This window comes from Protopterus annectens, chromosome 4.part0 (assembly GCF_019279795.1).
Source record: "Protopterus annectens isolate FY-2018-M chromosome 4.part0, PAN1.0, whole genome shotgun sequence".
Taxonomy (NCBI): Eukaryota; Metazoa; Chordata; order Ceratodontiformes; family Protopteridae; genus Protopterus; species Protopterus annectens.
In genome coordinates this window covers 296,506,057-296,521,369 of record NC_056733.1, presented here as the reverse complement: position 1 = coordinate 296,521,369, position 15,313 = coordinate 296,506,057, and the positions used below count along the sequence as shown (strand labels likewise).

Genomic DNA, 15,313 nt, shown 5'->3' with positions numbered 1-15,313 from the left:
ACACAGAAAATGCAGAAACAGTGATAAATTAGTTACACAGGCTAGCACACTTTAGTGGGCAGCCTCCACAGTTAAATTAAACAAACAACAAGCAAACTTTCGATCAAATTCGACTAAAATGTAACTTTAAGTGCAGATTTTAAAATAATGCAGCAAACAGTTAAAAACAGTTCAAGCTAGTTCAGGGTAAGCTACAGAAGCTATTCCAAGTGAAAAAAAAGCAAAGATACTTAAATCCAGAAAGTAGTCGCTTTTCTGAGTTCCCTGCTGCTAGGACCACTCTGCAGAACCACGAGGAGCTTGTCTGAGCAATATAGCCAGAAAAAAACGCCCAGAGGCGGATTTTAAACAGTGAACTACAAAGGAGCTAGAAATGGTCCAAAACAACCAATTACTACAGCTTCTTGTGCTGAGGTCACTTCCTACAGGGACAGGTAGGCTGCTCAAGGCTCCCCACTCCCACTGGTGAGCAAAGAAACTTCCTTCTATCCAAGTAAGGTAATGGACAACACAGGAACTACACCACAGCCCAGAATACAGCAATGCCTGTAAACTGGTCTAAACTAGTCGAGGAGAGGTGGGAAAACAAGGATTATTTTTTTGTTTTTTTGTTTTTTTGGTAGAAACACACAGAAAATGCAGAAACAGTGATAAATTAGTTACACAGGCTAGCACACTTTAGTGGGCAGCCTCCACAGTTAAATTAAACAAACAACAAGCAAACTTTCGATCAAATTCGACTAAAATGTAACTTTAAGTGCAGATTTTAAAATAATGCAGCAAACAGTTAAAAAACAGTTCAAGCTAGTTCAAGGTAAGCTACAGAAGCTATTCCAAGTGAAAAAAAGCAAAGATACTTAAATCCAGAAAGTAGTCGCTTTTCTGAGTTCCCTGCTGCTAGGACCACTCTGCAGAACCACGAGGAGCTTGTCTGAGCAATATAGCCAGAAAAAAACGCCCAGAGGCGGATTTTAAACAGTGAACTAGAAAGGAGCTAGAAATGGTCCAAAACAACCAATTACTACAGCTTCTTGTGCTGAGGTCACTTCCTACAGGGACAGGTAGGCTGCTCAAGGCTCCCCACTCCCACTGGTGAGCAAAGAAACTTCCTTCTATCCAAGTAAGGTAATGGACAACACAGGAACTACACCACAGCCCAGAATACAGCAATGCCTGTAAACTGGTCTAAACTAGTCGAGGAGGGGCGGGAAAACAAGGATTATTTTTTTGTTTTTTTGGTAGAAACACACAGAAAATGCAGAAACAGTGATAAATTAGTTACACAGGCTAGCACACTTTAGTGGGCAGCCTCCACAGTTAAATTAAACAAACAACAAGCAAACTTTCGATCAAATTTGACTAAAATGTAACTTTAAGTGCAGATTTCAAAATAATGCAGCAAACAGTTACAAAACAGTTCAAGCTAGTTCAGGGTAAGCTACTTATCCCCTTTGGGAAAAAACATGTACCTGTGAATTACCATATAGGTGGCAGTACACTAAACACCGAAAGTGTGATAAGAGACTTAGGGACACAGGTGGACAGTGGTCTCACCTTCGATAACCACATCGCCACAATGGTTAGGAAATCCTTCTATGTGGCCCACCTCATCACTAAGCGCTTTTCATCCAGAAAAAAGGAGGTCATTGTCCCACTGTACTCATCCCTCATTAGACCCATTATAGAATACAACGCCCCATTTGGTATGTACCTCTCAAGACATCTGCAACAACTGGAAAGGCCGCAGAAATACCTCACTAAAAGAATCACAGGCCTAAAGCAGATGCCCTCTACTGACCGCCTTAAAAAACTCCAGCTATACTCTGTCACATATCATCTACTCAGAGGCGATCTCTGCTTAACATACAAGGCCATGTCAAACCCAGAGCTGTTGGACATGCTACACTTAAAAAAATCCCAATCCCTCAGAGCCACACGCTCCAGGGATCTAAACCTTGTCATCACAATAAACAAAACATGCTGGAGGGATAGGTTCCTGACCCAGAGACTCCCCAGACTCTGGAATAGATTGCCCATACATGTCAAGCAGAGTGCCTCTTTGGCCCTCTTCAAAAGGAACCTTGACGACTGGATGGGAGAAAGGAAATTCACCCGGGGATCACGTCAGTCGCCCTGCTAGACAGGGGTCCAGGGAAGTAAATAGTGTGGGAAGAAATAGCCAGGGAATTGTTATGGCTAGGCTTGTATAGGCCCTAGGGCTGATAGCCTAGTACCAACCTATGAACCTATGAACCTATGAACCTATTTTCAAACATTAAAAAACTGGAATTTATATTATACAAAATATACATGTCTTTGTTACAGCTTGCATTAGTGTTAGCATTGTTGATTGGGATTTTCCTATGCTTTTGCACACAGAATTACATATTTCCTGTTTATGTGGATAACTTTAGAGTTTTTGTAGTATAAGCCGCAGTGATAATATGCTGAAATGGGAAGAGCAGAAATGTTTCCTCTGTCATTGTGCAGCTCCTGCTCTGATCAATGACTGACCAAATTAAAGACAAATTAAATTAATTTTAAGTAACATTTTGTATTCAGTAAAATGTAAATGATATCATATCATAAGAATTATGAAATCCATCTCCAACTCAAGTAGAACTGGATGCCTGACAGATGATTTATCTTTGAGTGTTAGGTTGATGCTGGCGACAAAGCAAAGTACTGTAAATTAAGTTTGCCATTTGTGCTCACCTCACACTGTGGTCCCGTTTGATGGCTTCATTGCAGTGCTATTCTGAAGTGTAAAGTACAGTACAAGAACTTTAAAACCTAATGTTTTTGTTTCAGGTATGCCACACTTCTGTCTAGTTTACCCAAGTCTGTAAAAGAAAATCATAACATACAGAGAATATTGGAGAAACTAGCAAGGATTTGTGACCGAGGGAGTATAAGGATCCGACAAACTCACTTCCTTAAAGTACTGGGAGGGTTACGAATCTGGGAATTATGCTCTCCAGAAATGTCTGCAGCCACTGAGGTAAGCAAAGAAGAGAAATTACAGATGGTGGTAACTGTATGCAACAATGTTTATACATTGTATCAATTTCCACATAGTGTACAACAGCTTACAACACTTTAGCACCAGTGTGATATCAGATATTGATATCAGAATATAGACAAAGAGAAAGAAATAGGGGGGGGGGTCCTAAATGAAAGACCAGCACTGGTAGAGTTTTTAATAGAATCTAGAACATAAGCTGCCATTAAAAAATGAATAGTAGAGTATATAAAATATTGCATGATAACTATAAGAATCAATCAGTGGAGGCTAGAAAGGATTGGGAGGAGAGACTGGATAAGCAATTCTCAAAGAAACAATGGGAGGATATATGTATATCTCCCAAATATGCAACAAAATCTAGAAGATTTAGGGGTTTTGCCTGGAAATGTTTACATAGTTATTGTTATACCAAAAAAGGCAGGGATTGAATAATTTGTATAATATTGCTTAGGTTATATGATATATGTAGCAATATATGTGAAGCATAATGGTTGTTATGTTAATATAGTTTGATTACTTTTATATGAATGTAAATTTGCCTGTGTCACAAGTAATAATTTGCTAAAGCTGTCTGAAGAAAAAAAGAGATGAAAAGACTAGAATTTATTTTATTCAAAAAGTATATAATTTTATTATAGCTTCCATTTGATACAATAGAAATATGTCTTGTCACCCCTCAGTTGTCTTGCCATTGCTGTGCAATTGAAAAGCAGCAAACCACGGGTTAGGTACCAGAATGTGGGATGTTCTACTTACCACTATGTGTACACTAACAAGGATGCATGCATATGTATAATTCCTCTTCAGAGGGCCCTCTTGCAAAGGTGGGCTTCCTGTGCCATCTTGTATAACTCTTCAAAAATGTTCAGGTCAACACAATAACATGACTGTGTGCCCTTTGACTCAAGTCAGTGTCACTCAACCTGGTTAAGGATAATTTGTTCCCTAGTGGACACAATTTCTTTCATGCCATTTATATTGTTCAGGTCTCCTCCTCACAGGATTTTGAAAACAATGCCAGTATTCACAGGGGAGGAAAGAGAAAAGCTCTGAACAAACCTATTATTCATATGTTAAACAAATCTCAAATGAAGACTACCACACGTTTTGCTTTGTTTGCCTCCATTTGTTGCATAATGTCCCATACTAAACTGTAGCATTTGTTAGCATTTTAGTGACATCACTCACTGATGTAGACAACTGAAACTGAAAGCTTGTTTAGCAGTTAAGTATTTGGCTACAGTGGTGATTGGTAATAGATCCACCGCCACACTAAATGTACAGAGGGCTGTGTGTGTGTGTGTGTGTGTGTGTGTGTGTGTGTGTGTGTGTGTGTGTGTGTGTGTGTGTGTGTGTGTGTGTGTGTGCGCGCGTGCGCATCAAGCTCAGTTGACAACAGAAAGAAAGATTAAGGTAAGGAAGCAAGAGTCCTAATGTAAGGATCCTGGGCCAGGTGCCTCCTAATTGGCTATGGAGACCTTTGCTCCATCCCTTAGCAACTCCTGTTCCAGAAACAGACATTATGACAGCTTAATATCTGCTAACTGAGAGGTGTGAGAGGTTGAGTAATGGCGTATTCCTAGAATTGTTCATGTGGGCAGAATCAGGGTATTCTTGTTAAGTGAACACAAGCTACTGCTACCAATAAAAGCAAAGGTCATGCATCTTGTGAATTCAGCTTTCCATTTCTTCATCCACTCTGGACTTTTCACCTCTCTACTTTTTCACAAGACATCCTTCTACATTCTACCATTCTTCATTTTCCTCTTGTCATCTGTAACACTCACTGTATCTAACCAAAATGCTTTCCTTTTTATCCCACAGCATTTTCGCTTATCTTTCTTTTTTCTTCTCTTTTCTTACCTTTCTCACCTCATCCCCTCTTTTCCAATTGTCCACCTACCAAACTACATTTCAGTTGTTTTTCTATAGTTTGTATACTATAATGGATGCTTTTATTTTTTTCTTTGTAACTTAGTATAATTACAGCTTCATCATTTCATTGTGTTAAAATATATAACACAGTTGCATCATATTGCATTGTTTTAAAATTATATTGTACAATATTATATAGTACAACATCTTTCTTTCTTTTTTTTATACTTTGTTTTGTTATCTTCCATGAATGTGTTGGTTTAGAGTCATTAAATGTAAATTGTATTTTTGAACTGAAGCTTTTCTCCCTGGACCTCCATTGAAAAATGGTCTTTTTTGGCCCAGTCAGACTAATCCAGTAAACAAATGCCATTAAATAAATAAATAAATGTTCATTCATTCTTCAGATATAGCACCTTTAGGCATAATCACTGTGTCTAAGGATCAGAGACCTATATTTCTGATGCATAATTTTGAGGATTTTTCTTCTCTGACCTCCTTTCACCAGTGACAGCCCACTTTCACACCAGGATCAAGACTCTTGCACACTCTACCATTGTGTTTGCACTACTGGACACCTGTTCTTCTCTTCAGCACTGGTGGACCCTGAGATGTCATTCAATGCTTGGAGTAGGATAAACAACCAAATGAATGGCAGCACCAACACAGCAGATGGTGATTATATCAGTTCTAGCAGCAAAGATAGGCCTTGCACTGACTCCCTCTGTACACATAAATCATGTTACATACTCCTCATTGCATGTTGGTCTTCAGTTGGTTTCTTCTGTCACTGTGTTGGTTTTTCTTATTGTTAACAATCCTTGTGTATCTGTAGATTTTAAGCAATGTTTTTGCACCAGAATTAATCTTGCTTGTCAAGTTTAAGGACACTGCAGCACTGACACAGAATTATGAGAGAACAATTAGCCAAAGCACTTCAGCTGATGAGGTCTGAACATGTAGATAACCACATGACCTCCTTATATTTTACTTATTTTATTTATTTACACTTTGTTGGATGGTTAGTCCTTCTAAGTCAATGGCCTCTTTTTAGGAGAGAGTCAAGGTTGTATTCATACTGAGTATGTATTATACTGGTTTGTTTCTTAATAAATAATTGACTGTCTACCTAGGCAGGGCTACAGATAAAGCCTGAGTGACACTTCATGTAAGCCATTCATTAGAAATACCATCTTATAAGCCTCAAAGCATCCAGAGTCTAGACTAAATGCACTCTAAAAAGATAGGTAGTTTGCTCAGATGGGAATCCAAGTTCTCCATCATTTTGGAAAAGCGTAATTTAAGTGTTACTCACTATACCCTACCAAAATCAAAAAAGTTCACAACAGCTGGTTACCTTCCCTGCAGATAAGGAGGCCAAAACTATAAATAGCAACCATGCAGATTCTTCAGACATTCTTATTTTATATTTAAATAGTCACATGTATCATATGGGCCACTTTCAGTTTTTCTTTTTAGACAAAGCTGTGGACAAGATTAATGTCCGTGTGGAATTCCCTAGCAGGTGGGTGTTGAAAACACATCTGCAAATGGCCACCCAGCTAAGTTTCAATGTGGTCTAACACATTTTTGATGCCACAACCCTCGGCAGCAGAATTATTAGGAAGAATTACATCAATTGGTTTCTGTCTTTGCAGAGTTTGTGGCTTGAGTTATCATCTCTCTATGAGTATCTGAGACAAAAGATCCTGGCCGCTATTTTTAGGAGAAGAGAGCATGTTCAGTGTGAATCCACTCAGGAAACTATTAAGCATCTGAAAACGCAAGACAAAACCCTTTCTGCAGCTGGTAAGTCACAGATGCAAGCAAAGGAGTTCTAGAAGAAGAAGAAGATGATGCTGAACTTGAGGTATGACAAGAGGATGTCGACAGTCCACATAGGACTTACAGTAAATGTCAGGCTGCCCAGGTTCACCCCAGGCTAGGAAGCTACACCTTGATACATGTGGTTTCTGGCCATTGTCAAAAACATCTTTGTCTAAGAACTGATCTGCTGAATACCCCATGATCCACAGCCCAGCTCATCCTCTGCTAACAGATGAAGCTGTTAGTGTACCCACTGACCCTGGATATTAATGTATGATAGTCATTCATTAAAATAATGAAATTCATTAAGTACAAGTGCCGTCTTTTCAGGATCAACTCGAGCACTAGTCTGATTACCTACACTGGCATTCTGTGCTGTTCTATTGGACAAATGTTGAAGTCCTCATTTGCAAAGGCCATTAAAATTGTACCCCAGAGGTACCAAGGATTAAAGTATTATTTTTATTTGTTCATAGTTCCTGCAGAAGTTAGGGGTTTCCATTCAGTTTTCGGTTTGATCAGTATTAATCTTGACATCAGATATACAAACATCAGGATGGCCACTCACCACATAATTGTGCTGTTATTCTCTGAGGTCAGTGAATGATGTCAGGAAACATGATGGATGTTTGGAAATTGAAAGTGAGGTTTTTTAGGTTTTCAGGAAAGTAGCAGCAATCTTATTAATCTGAGTTTCTGTTCCAGCTGTCCTCCATCCCTGGTGTGTTCACCCACCATCCATCTGTAGTGCTGGAGACTGCACAAAGCAGCAATCACTATGTGAATGAATGGCTTCAGCTAGGCCTCTAATAGACCTGTTTGACTTCATATGGTCGCTGCTGTGGATCCACTTACTCAGTATGTCTGTGAGCTGGGGAAAAAAAAAACCTCTTTCCATTACATGCCATCTTTGCTGTTGGAGTGCCCCGGATTTCTGAAGTGGACTTTGCAGGTTCAGTGGCTTTAAAGTCATCTCTGACTGTCATTCTGTCTGTCTCTGCCTCTCTATCTCTGCCTGTCTGTCTGTCTCTGTCTCTCTTTCTCACTCATCATCAGATTTGCTGCCAGCAATGGAGCACTGTTGTTGATGTTTGCAGGGATGGGTTCCCAACTCACTATTGAACTGTGGTATTCCTTTCTTTTAGCAAGCCCAAAGCAAGTAATTTTCAACTGTTTCAGCAAAACATCGTAGCACAAATTTCTGTCAGTTTAAAAGTTGTTAAAAGTGGTTGACTTTTTTTTCTTGAAAAGTATGTATTTTACTTTTTGGGCTGGCAAAGTGTTTTAAAACACTTTTACTGTGTTTTTATTGGGAAAAAGTGAGTTTTTATAACTTTCATTTTTTATTGGCTTCAAAGGCTTGTTTTCCCCAGGAAAGAAGTACAATCTCTGGCTTGACCACAGAACAAACTATTGATTCCACTGTCAGTTCTTCTTCCAGCCTCAAAAAAGAAAAAAAAAAGTTAAGCAAACAGACTTTGCCACCACAGTATGATAGCAGTTTGCCTCAGCTACAGGAGGGTGACTTTGCTGTGACCATTTGTTGTACCTCAGATAACTCACCTTTTACCCAGATTCCTCTGGTGTAGCACCTACACTACTATGGACCAGGAGTTAGCTACATCTTTTGCAGCTGTTGGGGTCCCGTCAGTGGGCAAAGGAAAAAACTCTTTTTAGTCCTGGGAGTGGGAGCAGGAATATCCTCCCTCTTTAGTCAGAATGTTATACCCATCCCTAGAGAAGCTGCTACTGCCTTTAACAACACAGCTGCCTGCCACATTTTTCCTGTCAAAAAGAAACACAGAAAGTAAATGTATCTGCTCCTTATCAAATTTCACTGGACAGGAGTAGTTTACCGAATCTGGCTCAGAGTTTAATTCAGGCTGTTGATTATTCTTATAAGGTGGTTGCTGGTAAAAGAAAAAGGGATGCATCTTTTCCTGCAGCGATTCAAGATTCTGAATCTGGACAGGAAGATGAAGGGACAAATGCAGGGTTTTATCCTCAGATTTCTAATTCAGATTCAGAGGAGACCATGGTATAGGTTCATAGGTTCATAGGTTCATACTAGGCTATCTGCCCTAGGGCAATTATAAGCCTAGCCTGATTCTGTATGGCTTACGCCACCCCTTGATTTGAGTATACTGTGCCCTTTTTAAGGTTTAGTTTACTGTGCCTCTGTCTAATAGTGACACGGGAGTAATCCCTGGGACAAACCTACAATCCCCCATCCACCTATCGAGATTCTTCTTGAAGAGATTCAGTGAGGTGCTCTGCCTCACATGAACTGGAATTCTATTCCAGAGTGAAGGGAGCCTATGGGTTATGAACCTGTCCCTCCAGCAAGTTCTATTTATTTCTGTGCTGAGGTTCAAGTCCCTCGAGCGTGTGGCTCTAAGGGATTTAGATTTACTGAGGTGGAGCATGTCCATTAATTCTGGATTTGACATAGCTTTGTATGTCAGGCATAGACTGCCTTGAAGTAGGCGGTATGCAACTGAGTAGAGCTGGAGTTTTTTTAACCGAGCAGCATATGGCATCTGTTTGAGACCCTTGATCCTCTTGGTGAGATACTTTTGGGGTCTTTCTAATTGCTGCAGGTGTCGGGTAAGGTACATCCCAAAAGGGGCATTGTATTCTATGATGGGCCTGATGAGGGTTGAATAAAGAGGCACGATTACCTCTCTTGATCTAGATGTGAAACCCTTCGTGATGAGGTGGGCTATGTAGAAGGTCTTTCTAACCACTTTGGCAATGTGGTTTTCAAAGGAGAGATTGCTATCAACTTGGGTCCCCAGGTCCCTAATAACTTTCTCTGTACTTAATGGGTTACCGCCTATGTGGTAATTTGTGGGCACATTGTTTTTGCCAAAGGGTATGACTATACATTTTTTGGCATTTAGCTCTAAACCATGGTGCTGGCACCAGTTATCTGTCTCTGTGAGACCTTTTTGAAGGATGTTTGTGTCAGCTGGAGAGTTGATTATGGCGCCCAGTTTGCAGTCGTCTGCGAACTTGGTGAGCCATAGTCCTCCCACGTTTGCCTGTACCTCGGAAAAGTATATACCGAACAAGAGTGGTCCCAGGACAGAACCCTGTGGGACGCCACTTGTGACTGGTTTCGAGTCTGAGATGGCTCCAGCAACTCTCACTCTGTGGGTTCTGTCTTTGAGCCAGTTTGTGACCCATCTTGTGACATAGGGGTTTATATTTAAGCTGGATAGCTTATCTATGATGCCCGAGTGGGGTATTGTGTCAAATGTCTTTGCAAGGTCCAGATAGGCTGTGTGGACTACCTTCCCTTCATCTATGGCTTTGGTGACTGTTTCAAGGAAGTCAACCAGGTTCAAAAGGCAGGATCTGCTCTTGACAAAGCCGAACTGGGTAGGATCTAGTGTCTGTAGGTCCCCAATGTCTTTGTTTATGAGCTCCATGATGATCCTCTCCATAGCCTTGCAAACTAAGCTAGTCAGGCTTATGGGGCAATAGTTTCCAGGGTCCATAGAGGCTCCACCTTTGTGGAGTGGGACCACTGTTGCTGTACGCCATTCTGTGGGCACATATCCTGTAGTGAGGCTGAGATTGTATAGCTGTTTTATTTGAGGGATTAGTTCCTCTTGGAGTTCATGTAGGACGCAACCTGGGACACCATCTGGTCCCATGGAAGCAGTGTTTTTTGCTTTGGAGAGGGCAGCCTTCACCTGAGCATCAGAGATGTTTGAGAGGCAGCCCTCTGCCGGGATAGATACTTGCTCTTTTTGGGGGGGGGGTTTGCACTGAACCTGTCTGCCAGGATATTGGCGATGTCTGTGGGTTCAGTGTATTTTTTGTCATTTAGAATCAACTCAGAACAAGTCTGGGAGTTGCATCCCAGGTTTCTAACATAACTGAAAAAAGCCTTATGATTGTCTTTGGTGTCCTGTGCAATTTTTCTCTCGAAGCTGGCCTTGGAGGATTTTATGAGGGATCGTAATTTTTTGCTAGTACTGATCAGAGATGCCTTCCCTATTAGGGATTTTTCTCTATCATGTAGTAGCTTCCTCCTTCTGTTGTACAGTTTATTTATGGCAGGGGTCCAGACTGGACACCTGCCTTTGGATGATTGGGTCTTGGTTTTGTTTGGGATAGCATGATCCATGCATTCCTGGAGATGTCCGTAGAATGCGTTTATATAGGATTCTGCAGTTTGGGCCGTAGTTTCCACTGGCCCTGGGGCCTTGAAGGATTCCACTTTGGTTTTGAGAAGTGAGAAGTTCGCTTTTGAGAAGGTTTTCACTGTGGTTTTCTGGGCTGGGGGTGGGGTCGGGATGTGGACATCCAGTGAAATTAATTTATGGTCTGATCTTACCAATGAGGGATATACTTCTGGTGTGGAGCATAGAGTCCCCATGTTGGTAATGATCAGGTCTAGAATGTTGTCCCCTCTTGTGGGAGTGGTGACTAGTTGTTCCATAGCATTTGAGTGTATAATTTCCAGGAACCTTTGGGCTAAGGTGCTGGGGCTTGAGTAGTGCTCCCAGTCAATGTTTTGGTAGTTGAAGTCGCCCAATATAATGATGTTCGGAGAGATCTTCATGTTCTCCAATGTTTTCAGGAAAGCCAAGTGGGATTCCTGACTTTGAGAGAGTAGTCTGTAGGATACTATAAACTGAAAAGCAGTCTTGCCCACTGTTAGTTGCACATGGATGGCCTCCAATACTTCGTGCAATGCCACTAACCTGGAGGTGTGGATATCCTTGATAAATATGGAAACTCCCCCTCCTTTTGTGGTTCGGTTTGGGTTTTGGGGCCGAAAAGCATGATATGAGGTATAGCCTGGTAGTGCTGGGGTGCTCTCTGGAGCCTTGAACCAGGTTTCTGTCACTGCACAGATATCGATGTTCTCCATACTGAGGAGAGCTTCGAGTGCGTGCATCTTGAGGTTAAGACTTCTGGCGTTTAGCAGCATTACCCTTAGTTTCTTGTTCCTTGTGCTGTCTATGGGGGTGGGTTTGACTTTTGAGCCTTGCCTAAAAAAGGCACCATGGGGGTGGCAAGAGCCTTTGCCAATATCCGAAAGCCCAGTGGTGACAGGTGCAAGCCGTCCCTAGCGAAGCAACGTGGCTTGTCGAGCATGTCATCCCAGGCTGATAGACACTGGATCCCCTTTGAATGACACCAAAATTTTAGCCAATTGTTAAAATCGATCATTTTGTCTTTGTACTGTGGCATCATTCTAGGTGCGGGTAAGATGCTGCTCAAGGTCAGGGTCATACCAGCCTGGGCTACATGATCAGAGAGCTCCTCTGTGTCTCTTTTCATGTAGTCCAGGGAGGTACGTCTCAGGTCATTCACACCAGCATGTACAATGACTGAGTCATATTTGTATTTGCTTTGGAGTGACCTGAGTGCTTGCGTTATGTGGCGGATCCTAGCACCCAACAGGCAGCTCACCGTGACCTTCTCTTTATTCAGCCTGGTGAGCGGGACGTCAGTGTGTCTGACAATAGAGTCACCTATTACAAGAGTATCAGGTGTGTTATTCAGCCTTAAGGGCTGTGGCTGCTTGGCACACTGACTTTGTGGGTTATGTGTTGTGTGTGTTTTGTTTTGAGGTAGCGTTTGCTTGGATGTCTGCTTTGGAGGTCTCTGTTGCTTAGGTAGATTTTTATTTAGAGCCTCCGAGTATGTTTTTGTGTATTTATGTGTTTGGTTCGCTGATGTGGTGGGACTATGTGATACTGGAATTGTGTTGTGTGAGGTTACCTTCTCCTCCTGACTGGTTACAACAGTTTTGAGATGAGAGAGCTCAGCCTCTAGTTTGGCTAAATAGTTGCATCTCTCACATATATTTGAACCTGTTTGGAGGAGGAGAGGGTTGTCCGTATACATGAGACAGTTGTAACATTGCCTCAAAATTCCCAGATTCACCAGCTGGACTGGAGAGGAAACCATTGACTGACCTTTGGACATGCTAGAGTAATATAGGGAAACTGAATTTAAGACAGACCAATAGAGGACAGGGTAATCGTAGAGAGTATAAGAGTAAGTAGTGCTTATGGTTTAATAGTGCTAACTTGTAGGATTACTTAATTGGACCAGTGAAGGGCCTTAGAATGAGAATATGGTGTTTAAATTGAGAGATAGAGCAGTTCTAAGGGAAAAGTGAAGAGCAGACTTTGTGGAGCCAGGAATAGTTTAAACCCAATTAGGTGGCGCTGCCCGCTGTTGCGCTATGCACAAAACCGCGCAAAAGAGGGTTTTAAGAGAGGAAGATGAAGGAGTTTTGGAATTGACCCAAAATGGCCAATAAAACTACAGTTTCAAGTCAGTAACCACTCCCACAGGGGCAGGCAGGCTGCTCAATATTTTTCACTGCCACTGATCAACAGAGAGACTTCCCTTTAGCCCAAGCAAAAATGGCCTCACAGAAACTTAGAAACAGTTCAAGAACAGCAAGCCTGTAACTGAACTTTTTTACATCTCAGAAAAGTGGGAAAAAAGCAAGATTTTTTTTTTTGTTTTTGTTTTTTCAGAGATAAGCAGACGTTCACAAGTATCAACAAGTTATAACAGTGCAGTAAATGACCCCACACAAGAGTGCTAGGCCAAAGACAGATAAAATGCAAGTTTTGAGAAAAAAAATATTTTAAAAATAAGTGCAAACAGGAAATTCAGTAAACAGCTCTAGGTTGTGCTCTAAATACAGTTACTAATGCAGAAATCAAGTTTAACAAGCCAGAAAATGCTCAAAATAAGCGGCTATGCAGAAAAACTTAGCAAATAAACAGAGGAAAAATACTTAAAATCTCAAAAGTGGCTCCTTTCTTCTCTCAGCGTTTTCTCCTCTTGGTGGGTGCTTCACCAACAGCCAACAAGCCTGAAAAGATGCCAAAACCACGAGGCAACCAGGTTTTAAGAGAGGAAGATGAAGGAGTTTTGGAATTGATCCAAAATGGCCAATAAAACTACAGTTTCAAGCCAGTAACCACTCCCACAGGGGCAGGCAGGCTGCTCAATGTTTTTCACTGCCACTGATCAACAGAGAGACTTCCCTTTAGCCCAAGCAAAAAATGGCCTCACAGAAACTTACAAACAGTTCAAGAACAGCAAGCCTGTAACTGAACTTTTTTAAATCTCAGAAAAGTGGGAAAAAGCACAATTTTTTTTTGTTTTTTTGTTTTTCCAGAGATAGCAGAGGTTCGCAAGTATCAACAAGTTATAACAGTGCAGTAAATGACCCCACACAAGAGTGCTAGGCCAAAGACAGATAAAATGCAAGTTTTGAGAAAAAAACGATTTTAAAAATAAGTGCAAATAGGAAATTCAGTAAACAGCTCTAGGTTGTGCTCTAAATACAGTTACTAATGCAGAAATCAAGTTTAACAAGCCAGAAAATGCTCATAATAGGCAGCTATGCAGAAAAACTTAGCAAATAAACAGAGGAAAAATACTTAAAATCTCAAAAGTGGCTCCTTTCTTCTCTCAGCGTTTTCTCCTCTTGGTGGGTGCTTCACCAACAGCCAACAAGCCTGGAAAGATGCCAAAACCATGAGGCAACCAGGTTTTAAGAGAGGAAGATGAAGGAGTTTTGGAATTGATCCAAAATGGCCAATAAAACTACAGTTTCAAGTCAGTAACCACTCCCACAGGGGCAGGCAGGCTGCTCAATGTTTTTCACTGCCACTGATCAACAGAGAGACTTCCCTTTAGCCCAAGCAAAAAATGGCCTCACAGAAACTTACAAACAGTTCAAGAACAGCAAGCCTGTAACTAAACTTTTTTAAATCTCAGAAAAGTGGGAAAAAAGCACGATTTTTTTGGGTTTTTTTTTGTTTTTTCAGAGATAGCAGAGGTTCACAAGTATCAACAAGTTATAACAGTGCAGTAAATGACCCCACACAAGAGTGCTAGGCCAAAGACAGATAAAATGCAAGTTTTGAGAAAAAACGATTTTAAAAATAAGTGCAAACAGGAAATTCAGTAAACAGCTCTAGGTTGTGCTCTAAATACAGTTACTAATGCAGAAATCAAGTTTAACAAGCCAGAAAATACTCAAAATAGGCGGCTATGCAGAAAAACTTAGCAAATAAACAGAGGAAAAATACTTAAAATCTCAAAAGTGGCTCCTTTCTTCTCTCAGTGTTTTCTCCTCTTGGTGGGTGCTTCACCAACAGCCAACAAGCCTGAAAAGACCTTGAGACTATTTCCACAACATGCCAGTGTTTTCAGTGGGAAATTACTGAGGTTCCTAAAAAAATATTATGAACTGTTATAAACGGAATTTCCAGAACCTTCACCTATTCCTCCAGTGCTGTCAGCACTTGAGCAAGTGTGAGTCACTGCCTGCAATCTTCTGATAGTCAGTCTGCCCTAAAAAGGCAGATAATTGTATAAAGTTCATCTAACTTAAAAAATGTTTATACACTCATCCCAAACATGTCCCAGCAGCTATAGCTTTAGTTGGTCTTACTGCTGTTAAGTATTTAGTTAATTTGATTCCTACTCTTTCTGGCAATGTTGAGAAAATTATTAGTAAGTTTGGGGGAAAAGTGTATGGTTCTGCAACTTTGATTTTCCGAATTTTTAATTGTCAGGCTCATATGT

General features: G+C 41.0%; 1 protein-coding gene across 2 annotated transcripts in view; it reads left to right on the top strand.

The window, feature by feature from the left end:
- Positions 1 to 15,313, top strand: part of CCDC60 (coiled-coil domain containing 60) — a 751,208-nt gene that overhangs the window by 693,082 nt on the left and 42,813 nt on the right. For both annotated transcript variants that reach the window (XM_044068284.1, XM_044068283.1), the window contains one exon: positions 2,812 to 3,001. In XM_044068284.1, coding sequence (XP_043924219.1) covers positions 2,812 to 3,001 — 190 coding nt within the window. The remainder of the gene's footprint in view (positions 1 to 2,811; positions 3,002 to 15,313) is intronic.